Raw genomic sequence first — 14,231 nt, forward strand, 5'->3', positions numbered from 1 at the left:
GCCTGATAGAGATAGGTCATTATTCTTTGTGTGATCCTGCGCTGTCAAGCGCAGTTTACTAGAGCAGCGAAGTATCGTCCTCGCAATCTGTGACAGCGCGCTCCTAAACCTTTTGGATCTGGATTATTTTGTCGCTGTTTGGTGAGTTTTGTTTTTCATTGGATATACTTTCATGATCTGTCGGTAACACTTCGTGCTTCTTGGTGCTATCCGGTGGCTAGTGTTTACTGCACTGATAAGTTTACGGTTACCTGCAAACTATTTATCTATTATCTAAGTCTCTATTCGGAATTTTGTGATACGCTGTGCTCCTCGGTCCAATCCGGTGGCCAGTTATCAGAGTGTGTATATATTCTTTTTTTATTTTATTTCAGCAAGCATTCCTTGCTGAACTGCCTTCCGGTTCTGTCCGGAGGAATTGTATTATTTTTGTTCATCGTCGCGAGATCTACCCCGGGCTATTTGCCGCTCTGCTCGCCTTAGCCTTTCGGTTCTATCCGGGGGTGTTTTTAATGAAGTGACATGTAAGCTGTGTTCCAATACTCTTCTCCCTGACGACGGCCATGATGTCTGTCTGCCTTGTTTGGGAATTCAGCATTTGAGAGAGGCTATCATGGACCCATGCTTGCACTGTAGTCTTTTGCCTATGTCGGAGAGGTGGTTCCATGTAGCTGGGTTAGACCCTAGTTCAACAGTGAAACTCGGGGAGTCAGAGTTACTCCCCACCACACGGACTTGGAAACGTTGTGTGGTCCCCCCCCCAAAAAAAAATCTAAGAAAAGGGCAAATTCACGTATGGAGGAGAATTCACCTCCTTAAACTGCTGTCCTTTTTTCTGAGATGTCAGAGCTAAAACGTCTCCTTCAATCGCTTCAGCCTGTGGAGACTGCCACTCCTGTAACTATAACACAGGAGGATGGGGATAGTTCAAATAAAGGAATTGGGGAAGAGCCTCTTGACTCCCCTTTTCTTTCACATCATTCTGACTTGGACATGCTCTCTATCAGTGCTTCTGACTCTTTTTCACGATCATATGGATGCTGTGGATGTTACTGTGCAACCTTCCCCCCAAGGATGTTCATTTTGGTCTTTCAGCTGCAGGGGGTTCTATTGGGGATTCAGTTCAGTCATCAGGACAGGTTCCGTCCTCCTTGGATGGCACTTTGGCTGTGCTACAGATGGCGGTTACTCGTCTAGGGCTGGACAAGTCACTTGCTCAACCAGGCCAGTCCAGTGTCTTTTTTTAGACAGTTCTCAGCTGCGACTTCTTTTGCTATGCCACCATGCAAAGATTTTGTGTCAGAATTCACTAACACCCTCACGGGGTCTAGTGTGCCTAAGCGCCGGTCAAAGACCGCTCATATGCTAGCATCTATGGCTGAAGCAGATTCCATTGGGGTGGGGAAATAGAGTAGCCTGTCACAGCCCTGGTGGTGTCACCTGACGTGGCCCTACAGGGCAAAGTGCGATGCCCCAGTGCCCAATGTGGTCGTACAGACACGCTGCTGAAAAGGTGTACGAATTTGCTGCCTATATCTGGGCACCTCTTTGGGCCTAACATTATAGAACTGCTGGAAAAGAGAGTGAAATTGTCTGAGGCCACTTGCCAGCTGACATGGGTGCAGCGCAGTCCTGCATTTAAGGTGCCAACAGCTCAAGCTCGCCACCGCTATACAACGCCAGAACAATGCTTCTGCCAGCATCCTATTCCACAGCCTCAGAGCCCTCAGAGGCCCCGTGCTGCTAACCATGCTCGAGGTTTTCAACCTCATCATTGGCAGTTGCCAGGGGGACCATGCCAGCGCCCCCCCCCCCCCCCACACTGCCACTAAAAGTCACACCCATAAAATCTGAGGTGCTTGGGCCGGCAGTCGATCGTTTTTCAATGCAACACAATACTGGAGGAGCACAAAAGTAGATCCCTGGGTTTTGAATACACTGAGCAGGGGGTATGCTTTACAGTTTCGATGCCTGCCACCCAAGTTCTCGAGAATTGTCCCTACAGTGGTCAGGGTTGCAATTCGTTCAGTTGCTCTCTTTCGGGAAATTCATTCTTTGTTGGAGAAGGGAGCCATAGAAAAGGTTCATCACCTCGTTCAAAGGTTTTTATTAACTTATTTTCTAGTTCTGAAAAAAGATGGTGGTTTTCATCTAATTCTTGATTTAGGGCATCTGAACTTGTTCCTGAAAACTGAAAACTGCCTTTTCGAATGTTACGTGAAGCCGACATTCTTCAGTCTGTCATGAGAGAGGATTGGTTTACAAGCGTTGACTTGAAGGATGCATACTTTCATGTTCCGATTGCACCTCAGCCTACCATTCGGTCTGTCTCTGGCCCCTTGTGTTTTTACGAGGTGCATGAGTGCAGCTCTGTATCCTCTATGGTCCAGAGGAATGCGGATCCTTCCTTATTTGGATGACTGTCTGCTTTGTGCTTCCACAAGACATCAAGCTTTCCACAACACCAGACTGCTTTTAGAGCATGTGCAGAAACTGGGTCTCACTGTAAATGAGACAAAGAGTTGCCTGATTCCGGTGCAATTGGTTACTTTCATTGGGATGACTCTGGACTCTCGTGCAATGTCTGCCACTCTGTCACATGCTAGGGCAGACAATATTCTGCATATTATGTTGCCACACAGAGTGTTACTACAGCTTATGGGGATGCTGACTGCCGTTACTTCTGTGATTCCACTGCGCTTGCTTCACCTCAGGCCTCTCCAGCGGTGGAACAACAGTTTGCTGTTGAACCCCACCAGACATCATCATCGGTTGATGTTCATGCATTGACAGTGGAATCGCTGGGAGTTTTTAATGACAGGTGTACCCCTAGGGGTCATTCCTTCTTGTCGGGAGGTGGTCACAACCGATGCTTCCCTCATGGGGTTGGATGCAACATGGAATCACAGGGGTATTTGTGGCCGTTGGTCTCAAGATCAGTCCACATACCACATCAACTTCCTGGAGTTACGCGCAGTTTTCCTAGCCCTGCAGTATTTCTTGCCAGATCTGGCAGGCCGTCATGTGCTCATTCAGTTCGACAACACCTCGACTTGCATCTCACTCACAAGATTCTCACCTGGTCTCTTCCCCGACTAGCATCACTGAGGGCAGTTCACCTCCCGGGGTCGAGCAATTAGGTAGCAGATGCTCTATCAAGGGATCTTCTGCATCCGGGAGAATGGAGGCTTCACCCGGATGTGGTGCAGAGCATATGGCATCAGTTCTTTGAAGCAGAAGTGGATCTTTTCGCATGAGAAGCGACCACCCATTGTCGCTTGTGGTTTGCGAGGACAGAGACATGCAGCCCGTTAGGGCAGGATGCGCTGTTTCACCAGTGCCGAACTGCCTACTTTATGCATTTCCTCCTATTCACTGTTGTGGGAGACATTACACAGGATCTCCCTGTGCAACTACAGGGTGCTCCTTGTAGCACCCCGATGGCCAGCCAGGCCTTGGTTTCCCATGTTTCTGAGACTATTGGTGGGCAGACAGAGGCACCTTCTGCTCCGGAATGATCTGCTATCACAGATGGACAGCAGTGTTTGGCACCCAGATCCAGCCCATCTGCAGCTTTGGGTTTGGCCTCTTTGTCCAGTCCTCTTCTAACTGATTGTGAACCTGCTGTTGTTCATACTATTGCTAGTGCTAGGGCTGCATCCGCATGTCAGCTCTGCACTGCACGTTGGAATTTTTTTCTCTTCGTAGAGCAGGGATTGTGGGTTTGATCCTACACACTGTGAGGTTTCAAGAGTTTTGAGTTTTATGCAACATCTTTTGGATGCAGGCAAGGCAGCTTCCACATTAAAGGTATATGTTGCAGCCATTTCTGCATATCATGTACCAGTTAATGGTTCTTCTCTTGCTTCCCATAATCTTGTTTGTAGTTATTTAAAGGGTGCAAGACATTTAAGGCCAGCCTGTAACCCCCATTTTCCTGTGTGAGATTTACCACTTGTGCTTGACTTTCTCTGTTTGCCGCCGTTCAAACCTTTGCAGACAGCTGACCTTAAGTGGATATCTTTGAAAACTGCCTTTCTGTTGGCCATCGTTCCACTAAGCGAGTCAGTGAGATGCATTTTCTGTTAGTGAGTTGGTTGCCGGATGATTATGGCATTGTGCTAAAATCTTTAAAATCTTTTCCATCTTTTCTTCCTAAAGTTCTATTTCCTCAATTTGTGAATTAGTCCATTAATCTGGCTGCATTTCAGTGTTCGTCCCAATCAGATGAGTCAAGGGATCACCTCTTCTGTCCTGTGTGAGCCTTGAGGTGTTATGTGGATGCTACTTTTTCTCTTAGACAAACAGATCAGCTGTTTGTTTGCTATGATGGTGTCCAGAAGGTTGCCGCTGTATCTAATCAGAGATTGTCACATTGGATTGTGGAGTTGATCACTCTGACATACAAGAAAGCCCAAAAGCCCCTGCCAGGAAATATTTCTTGTCATTCTACTAGGGCTGTGTGTACATCTTGGGCTGCCTTTAGAGGAGTCTCAATGGCAGATATCTGTGCAGCTGCTACCTGGACTTCTCCATGTTCCTTTGCTCACTTCTACAAGGTCAATGTTGCTACCCCTTATGCTGTGAGTTCAGCGGTTCTTCAGGGACATCCTTGAATGTTTTTCATGTGGGTGGCATTCCTCATGACGATGTTGGTAGTGGTCATCCACTAGTGCTTAAGCACTGCCTCTGGCGGTCAGGAGGAATGAAACATAATGCTAATTACATGGGTAACTGTGGTTCTGTGAATTCCGGATGACCGTTATTTGTCTCTTGGAATGCGAGAGAAAGACGTACCGAGGCTGAAAGCTGAGCTAATGTGGCTATTATCCTCGAGGCTCAGCCTACGTCTACACGACTTTGTTGGTATGTTTTCTCGACCTGTCTAGTTGGTGCTGCGGTAATCCACTAGTGCTTAAGCACCGCCTCTGGCGGTCATCCAGAATTCACAGAACCACAGTTACCTATGTAACTAGCGTCTTAAACTTTGTTTTAATATCATGTATTGTTAAAACAGATCTAATGTAAATAGGTAGACTGTTCCACAGTCAAAATGCATCAAAAACTTGCACAGTTTATTACTCGTGATAACATGTCAACAAACATTAAAGAATGGCTCGTGCCTGTTTTTGCCCTTATTTCCAAGAAGAAGAAAAAACAGCTGAAAAGAATAAAGACAGTGGGTAGGGAGATGTGGGTGGTTTTATTTTATTTACTAATTATTTTTTGTCTTCTGCTTCCTAATACCCTGCTCTTTTCTTGCGCTCTCTCTATATTTCATTGCCTGTGATTCATTGTTTGTCTTTCGCTTCTCAGGATAGTGCGCACACCTGACACCAAGCTGGTTTGAAAAATCAGTGTGAACTAGACTTTACTTAGCTATAGTTTGGGGATACATTTGTACCCAGAAGTGAGCTAAATTGGATAAAAACTCCCTTTGTTATGTCCTCATTTAAAAAAAATAAATAAATAAAAATAGAAATGAATAATAATTTTTTACATTTTAATAATAAAAAAGGTTTTTGGTTAGGATTAGGTTAGGGTTAGTTCAGAGTAATTATTGTCAGCTTTACATAAAATAATAGAAGTCTATGGTATGTCCCCATTTAGATAGCTGAGCAAACGTGTGTGTGTGTTTGTGTGAGTGTGTTTGATGTGATTTTGTGATGATGTGTCTTCAAGGCAGACACCAGCACGACAAAGACAATCTGTCGTTCTGACACAATGGTGCAGTGACTATGATATACATATTTCTGTGTCTTTCTGTACAAGTTTGTTTTTGGAAATGTTATCAAATCCTGCAAACCAAGAGGATTGAACAAATGTTCCAGGCTGATTTTCCACCCGCTGAACACTAGTTTCTGCATGGCTGAGTTAATGAATACACCATACACACAAACATGCCTGTGGCATTTTCACCCGCCTCTGTTGTCTTGTGAACTTTCAGTAATTGAATTGGCATATGTTAACTAGATATAATGGGTCAGTTCTCTTTGTAGAGACACAGAGAAAGAGAGACAAAGAGACGGAGATAGACAGACGGATAGATACCGAATGCTACTGGTCGTGTGCACCTTTTTGCTTCCCTAAAGAAGAAACAGCTGTCCAATGATGTGAATGTGTATGCATGCATGGGAGTTCATTTTCACATACTAGGAACTGAATGATGGCAACCATCACAACCCCCGTCTCTCTTTCTCTTTGTGACATAGACCTGTGTGGTAAGATGATGAGTAACTAATCTTGCCCCCTCGTTATGATTTCACCAAGGTAACCATGAGATATTCCATGGGAACCAGATTATTCATTGGGATGGAATGTTCCAATTCTCACCGTCAAAGTACCATGGATATTTGTTAAGACTTGTGGCCCTTGAGGGCATGGCCCTGCTTTTTTATTGTGATGATGTCATTAAAGACTATACTTTAAAACATGTGCAAACTTGATAGCACACTAAAAAAAGGTCAGCGCTGGTCTACTAACATAGATTGCATCTTTCAGATTTGCAAAATAACACATCTTGGCAATTTTTGCATGTTTCCCTGACATAAATATGCAATTTAGAGTCGTGCCTCCAAATGCACATAATAAATTGCGGTCTAGATGCAAATGAATCAAATTGCACCCGCAAAGTGATTTATCAAGCCTGAAAGTCATTTCCGAATCGGAAACTACGCGAACAAATTAATACGAATGAAAGGCAGGTATTAATCTGATTTGCACTGTGCATCATGCTGTCATTGTCACAAAAAGGAGATTTTAAGAACAGATAATAAAACACACTTTGACACATTAATTTGAAAAAAAATCCAAAAAAACCTTTATTTTAGATTATTTAAAAACTCGATATCATAACTGATAACATCATAAGCCTACTAACAATTTATGCCCAAATTATGTCGTAATTTAATATTTTGAACATTGTTTTAACTGACGAAATATTGCAAAATATTTTAAGTGGTGGTTCTTTCCAGTAGGCAGGCCGATACGCACCTGTATGCAAAATAGGTTTCGTCTTGATCCTGTGAAATGAACAAGGAGCACAAGTTCTGTACCGTGCAGCTTCCCGTGTCTCTCTTTTGCAGAGCTAACTTTGCCATGGTCAAGATAATAGTGGTTTGAAATTAATATTTCATTTAAGTATACATCAGTGGTGCGATGGCTTAATATGTACATAATATTGTATTTTCTTTGTGAATTATGAACATTTCAAGTGAAGAGTGTTGTGCATTCTCATCAACTACTCTTACACTTGTTAAATAGCAGGGATTTTACGATGATATCATACAATCCTATAAATAAACATATAAATTCCATACTGAATAAAAATAAAATGCCTCCTTTTGGAGGGTGTGTCCAACATATTTGCACATGTAGTTATTTGCACGATTTTTCTTAATAAATCACTCGCAAAATGGCCACAATGTGCACACGCAGTGTTTCATAGATTGCACAAGCAAATTAGCACCAGTTATTTGAGATCTTAGAAAATCGGGGCCTATGTGTCTTATGCTGAACTGTCTGTGCTTTCAGTTTATGCTGTTGTAGGACAGTTTAGCCTTCAAGACTCACTACAAATGGGAGTTAACTGTCATAATATAATCCTGAAAAGTTTCCTAAAAGAAAAGTATCCTAAAGTTTCATCCTGAAAGGTGCCTGAGTGATTAATAAAGATATTTAAGTCAGCATGCAGTTTTTTGTCTTCCTGAATGACATGCTACACTCTTAAAGGCATAGTTCACCCCAAAATAAAAATTAATTTATTATTTACTCAGCCTTGTGTTGTTCTAAACCAATTTGACTTTCTTTCTTTTTCGGTACACAAAGGGAGAAATTTTGAAAAGATTTGAAAATTGTTACACAATTGCAGTGGAAGGTGCCCAAAAGAATGTAAAAGAATGTCTTCAAGCTTCAGAAGAATGTAAAAGTATAATACAGAAGTCTAATAAGTTATTCTATATGTCTCATGTCTTGTTCTGAAGGCATACGATAAGGTTTGGTGAGAAACAATCCGAAATCGAATTTATTATTTAGTGTAAATATTCACCGACAGTTGCTCTCCTGTGCGTGTTCATGAGAGTGCACGAGAACAGCAGAATATGCTCGCGAGATGGGCCTTACAAGTGAGGATTCGCTTTGCTTATCTAAAACGTGACAACCACAGAGATATTCAGAACATAGAACACAACATAGCTGGTCACAAACCAAAGAACAGAACTTTAAAGAAAAGATGCATTTCTATGCCCAGACTTTTTTGTTTGAACTGGAGTACTCAGAAATTGAATTGAGAGAGATGAGGGAGATTGTGGCAGCCAAATTCACACGTGTCCTACTCAGACACGACACGTGATACAAGGTTTTTATTTTTTTATTATTTTTTTTTATAGAGTTTTTTCCTAACCAGCCGCCACTGTCGATGGCTTGGTTTCCACTTTTGCAGCATTATGCCGGGTTGCCCCATCTAGTGTGGACTGGCATCGGTCCAAAATCATTCTTATAACAGTATATTGAAGCCAGCATCTCACTAGCTGGTTCAAAACAACTTGATTTTGGCCTAAGGTGTCACACCTACCAACGGTTCTGCTAAGGTTTTGCTCTCTTCAGTCGGAGTTTGGTCACACATACACCGGTTCAGTATGGAGATGTGACAGACACACCGGCTCTCTTTATTTCTCTCTTGTTCTTCTAGTTTACTTTCGTAAAATGAAACATCCAAAACCTCCAAAACACTGCGGTCTCCTATACTCTGTGCCTGACTGTAGTTTCTGACTGTGTTTGTGCGGCTCCTCAGTCTCTCTCTGTTTGATTTCCGAATACTCCAATTCAAATAAATAAGGCTTGGCATAGAAATGCATCTCCTATTCAACTTCAAACTCTTTAGACATGCTTTGTCAGTTTGATTCTTTGGTTTGTATGGAGCTGTGTTGAGTTTTGCTGTGAATATCTCTGTGGTGGTTGTAGCAAACAAAGCGAGTTCACACTTGTACGCCCCACCTTACAAGCAGGGCTGCGTGAACTGCTGCTCTTGTGCACTCATGAATGTGCACAGAAGATCAATGGTCGGTAAATATTTTAACTAAATAATAATTTAGGTTTCAGTTTGTTTCTCAACAAGCCTTATTGTTTGCCTTCAGAACAAGGCATGAGTCGCATACATTAATTTATTAGACTTCTGAATTATACTTTTGCATTCTTTTGAAGTTTGAAGAGGTTGTCACCATCCACTGCCATTGAATGACATCAACTAGCAGAATGTTTTCAAAATGTCTTCCTTTGTTTTAAGAAAAAGAAAGAAAGACATATGGGTGTATAACAATACGGGTTGAGAAAATTATGACTGAATTTTCATTTTTGGGTGAACTATCCCTTTAAAGGTATCCACTCTTAAAACAATAGTTCATCCAAAATTCAAAGGAATAGTTCACTAAAAAAATCAACACTCTTAAAGCAATAGGTCACCCAAAAATCAACACTCCTAAAGGACTATTTCACCCAAAAATCAACACTCTTAAAGGGATAGTTCACTTGAAATCAGCAATTTTAAAGGAATAGTTCACCCAAAAATCAACACTTTTAAAGCAATAGTTAATTCGAAGTCAACACACTTACAGGAATAGTTCATCCAAAAATCAAAGTAATAGTTCACCCAAAAATGAACACTCCTAAATGAATAGTTCACCCAAAACTCAGTACTCCTAAATGAATAGTTCACCCAATAATCAACACTCCTAAATGAATAGTTAACCCAAAAATCAACACTGCTAAAGGAATAGTTAACCCAGAAATCAACACTCCTCAAGGAATAGTTCACCCAAAAAATTAATACACCTCAAGGAATAGGTCACTCGAAATCAACACTCTTACAGCAATAGTTCACCCAAAAATGAACACTCCTAAAGGAGTATTTCACCCAAAAATCAACACTCGAAAAGGAATAGTTCACCCAAAAATCAGCACTTTTACAGCAATAGTTCACTCGAAATCAACATTCTCAAAGGATTAGTTTACTCGAAATCAACACCACTAAAGTAATAGTTCTACCAAAAATCAACACTGCTTAAGTAATAGTTCACCCAAAAACCAATACTCTTACAGCAATAGTTTGCTCGAAATCAACATTCTTAAAGGGATAGTTCACCAAAAAAAAATCAACACTCTTAAATGAATAGTTCACCCAAAAATCAACACTGCTAAAGGAATAGGTCACTCGAAATCATCACTCTTAAATGGATAGTTCACCCAAAAACAACACTCCTAAAGGACTATTTCACCCAAAAATCAACACTCTTAAAGGGACAGTTCACTTGAAATCAACATTCCTAAAGGAATAGTTCACTTGAAATCAACATTCCTAAAGGAATAGTTCACCCAAAAATCAACACTTTTAAAGCAATAGTTAATTCGAAGTCAACACACTTACAGGAATAGTTCATCACAACACTCAAAGCAGTAGTTCACTAAAAAAAATCAACTCTCCTAAAGGAATAGGTCACTCGAAATTAACACTCCTAAAGGAATAGGTCACTCGAAATCAGCACTAATTCACCCAAAAATCAACTCTCCTAAAGGGATTGTACACTCGAAATCAACATTCTCAAAGGATTAGTTTACTCAAAATCAACACTCTTAAAGGAATTGTTCACCCAAAAATGAACACTCCTAAAGGAGTATTTCACCCAATAATCAACACTCCTAAATGAATAGTTCACCCAAAAATCAACACTGCTAAATGAATAGTTCACCCAAAAATCAACACTGCTAAAGGAATAGGTCACTCGAAATCAACACCCTTAAAGGAATAGTTCATCCAAAAATCAAAGCAATAGTTCACCCAAAAATCAAATCTCCTAAAGGAATAGTTCATCCAAAAATCAACACTCTCTTACAGCAGTAGTTCACCCAAAAATCAGCTCTCCTAAAGGATTAGTTAAACCAAAAATCAACACTCTCTTACAGCAGTAGTTCACCCAAAAATCAGCACTCCAAAAGGAATTGTTCACCCAAAAATCAACACTCATAAAACATTAGTTCACTTGAAATAAGCACTCTTAAAGCAATAGTTCACCCAAAAATCAACACTCCTAAAGGAATAGTTCACCCAAAAATCAACACTCCTAAAGGAATAGTTCACCCAAAAATCAACACTCATAAAACATTAGTTCACTTGAAATAAGCACTCTTAAAGCAATAGTTCACCCAAAAATCAACACTCCTAAAGGAATAGTTCACCCAAAAATCAATTCTCTTAAAGGGATAATTCATTCAATCAACACTCTTAAAGAATAGTTCACCCAAAAATCAACACTCCTTAAGGGATAGTTCACCCAAAAATCAACACCGCTAAAGTACTAGTTCACCCAAAAATCAACCCTCTTAAAGGAATAGTTCACCCTAAAATCAACAATCATAAAGCAGTAGTTCATTTGAAATCAGCACTGTTAAAGGAATAGTTCACCCTAAAATCAACAATCATAAAGCAGTAGTTCATTTGAAATCAGCACTGTTAAAGGAATCGTTCAACTGAAATCAATAATCTTAAAGAAATAGTTCACTCAAAAATCAACACTATTAAAGCAATAGTTCACCCAAAAATCAACTCTTACAGCAATAGTTAGCTCGAAATCAACATTCTTAAAGGAATAGTTCACCCAAAAATCAACACTCGTAAAGGAATAGTTCACCCAAAAATCAACTCTCCTAAAGGGATAGTTCACTTAAAATCAGCACTCTTAAAGGAAAAGCTCACCTAAAAATTAACACTCCTAAAGGAATAGTTAAACCAAAAATCAACACTCTTACAGCAGTAGTTCACCCAAAAATCAGCACTCCAAAAGGAATAGTTCACCCAAAAATCAGCACTCCAAAAGGAATAGTTCACCCAAAAATCAACCCTCTTAAAGGAATAGTTCACCCAAAAATCAACAATCTTAAACACTCTTACAGCAATAGTTCGCTCGAAATCAACACAAAGGAATAGTTCACACAAAAATCAACACTCGTAAAGGAATAGTTCACCCAAAAATCAACTCTCCTAAAGGGATAGTTCACTTAAAATCAGCACTCTTAAAGGAAAAGCTTACCTAAAAATCAACACTCCTAAAGGAAGTTAAACCAAAAATCAGCACTCTTACAGCAGTAGTTCACCCAAAAATCAGCACTCCTAAAGGAATAGTTCACCCAAAAATCAACAATCTTAAACACTCTTACAGCAATAGTTCGCTCGAAATCAACACAAAGGAATTGTTCACCCGAAATCAACAATCTTAAAGGAATAGTTCACTCAAAAATCAACACTGTTAAAACAATAGTTCACCCAAAAATCAACTCTTCTAAAGGGATAGTTCACTCGAAATCAACACTCCTAAAGGAATAGTTCACCCAAAAATCAACACTCCTAAAGGAATAGTTCACCCAAAAATCAACACTCCTAAAGGAATAGTTCACCCAAAAATCAACACTCCTAAAGGAATAGTTCACCCAAAAATCAACACTCCTAAAGGAATAGTTCACTTGAAATCAGCACTGTTAAAGGAATTGTTCACCTGAAATCAGCAATCTTAAAGAATAGTTCACCCAAAAATCAACAATCTTAAAAGAATAGTTCGCCCAAAAATCAACTCTTACAGCAATAGTTTGCTCGAAATCAACATTCTTAAAGGAATAGTTTACCCAAAAATCAACTCTCCTAAAGGGATAGTTCACTTGAAATCAGCACTCTTAATGGAAAAGCTCACCTAAAAATCAACACTCCTAAAGGAATAGTTCACACAAAAATCAACATTCTTAAAGAAATGGGTCACTCAAAATCAACACTCCTAAAGGAATAGTTCACCCAAAAATCAACTCTCTTAACGGGATAGTTCACTCAAAATCAACACTCTTAAATGAATAGTTCACCCAAAAATGATCACTCCTAAAGGAATGATTCACTTGAAATCAACAATCTTAAAGGAATAGTTCACCCATAAATCAACACTCTTAAAGGAATAGTTAACCCAAAAACAATAAAACCTTTTTTTGTTGATTGGAACATTTATTTTTAAGAGTATAAGGCAATGTGGCTTAAAGAATTCTTTTGTGCAAATTTGCTCTCATTTTAATATAACTAAATGTAATAGAATGTCTGTCTGTGTATTTGTGTGTATAAACTAGTTTGATTAATTCGTATTTGTTCTGTTTTTAATAGCATCGATCATCAGGACGAGTTCTGTTTGAGAGGGTCTGCTCTCATCTTAACCTCATCGAAGGGGATTACTTCGGCCTGGAGTTCCAGAACCATAACAGAAGGACGGTAAGTGAGAAGAAATGGAACATAAAACACTTTTGAATTAACTAAGTGGAGACTGTGTTGCATAAAAGGCTGTTTGGCAGCTATACTCATCTCTGCTGTGTGCTCTACTCCACAGGTTTGGTTGGATTTACTAAAGCCCATTAGAAAGCAGATCATACGTAAGAGGCCTTACAGCTCTGTGTGTGTGTGTGTGTGTGTGTGTGTGTGTTGTGTGTGTGTGTGTGTGTGTGTGTGTGTGTGTGTGTGTGTGTGTGTGTGTGTGAGTTTCGTATCTCTCTTTGGTTGCCACATGACATACTAGGCTCTTGTTTTTAAATGTTTTGAGCCTAACACATTCATGCTAGCCCTGTAAAAATTTAACCCTAGATCTCAAAGTGTTTGTGTGTTTGTATCCAGGGCCCAAGCACACCGTCCTTCGGTTTGTTGTGAAATTTTTTCCCCCTGATCATTCCCTTCTACTGGAGGAGCTGACCAGGTGAGACCATCAATCCAACTGCCATCGTTTCATTAAAGGGATTGTTCACCCAGAGAATAAAATTATGTAATTTTTTACTCTCTTGTTGTTCCAAACCTGTATGCTGTTTTTACATTTTTACATTTTCATTTGTTTTCAATACTTTTTTGAAAAATCTTTACATAGTTCTTGTCATATAACAACAGTTCATAGTTACTTTGCCTGTCATGCTCCAAAATGGACAAAAAAGCACCATTACAGTATCGTACAGTATCAAAAATTTGACTTGTGTGCTGTATTCCAACTCTTATGAAGTCATACGAACGCTTTGTGTAAGGAACAAGCTGATATTTAAGTCTGGAACTCCATCAAAGCTTGCGTCCAGCTTTCATTCGTGTCCAGAATTCAAAATGGTGCATCACGTTTGGTTACTGCACATGTGGAAACCAATCATGTTTTTGTGTCAATGACATTGACAGATCATTT

At 40.0% G+C, this 14,231-nt stretch overlaps 1 protein-coding gene across 3 annotated transcripts in view; it reads left to right on the plus strand.

Annotated features, from left to right (window-relative positions):
- LOC127447260 (FERM, ARHGEF and pleckstrin domain-containing protein 1-like) overlaps positions 1-14,231 on the plus strand; it is a 137,750-nt gene that overhangs the window by 57,656 nt on the left and 65,863 nt on the right. For all 3 annotated transcript variants that reach the window (XR_007898364.1, XM_051709025.1, XM_051709026.1), the window contains exons 3-5: positions 13,187-13,291; positions 13,407-13,449; positions 13,688-13,766. Coding sequence is in view for 2 of the 3 variants with exons in the window: in XM_051709025.1 (XP_051564985.1) it covers positions 13,187-13,291; positions 13,407-13,449; positions 13,688-13,766 (227 nt within the window). In the remaining variant the exon portion in view is untranslated. The remainder of the gene's footprint in view (positions 1-13,186; positions 13,292-13,406; positions 13,450-13,687; positions 13,767-14,231) is intronic.

The sequence above is a fragment of the Myxocyprinus asiaticus genome, chromosome 10, assembly GCF_019703515.2.
Source record: "Myxocyprinus asiaticus isolate MX2 ecotype Aquarium Trade chromosome 10, UBuf_Myxa_2, whole genome shotgun sequence".
In the NCBI taxonomy this organism is placed as follows: Eukaryota; Metazoa; Chordata; class Actinopteri; order Cypriniformes; family Catostomidae; genus Myxocyprinus; species Myxocyprinus asiaticus.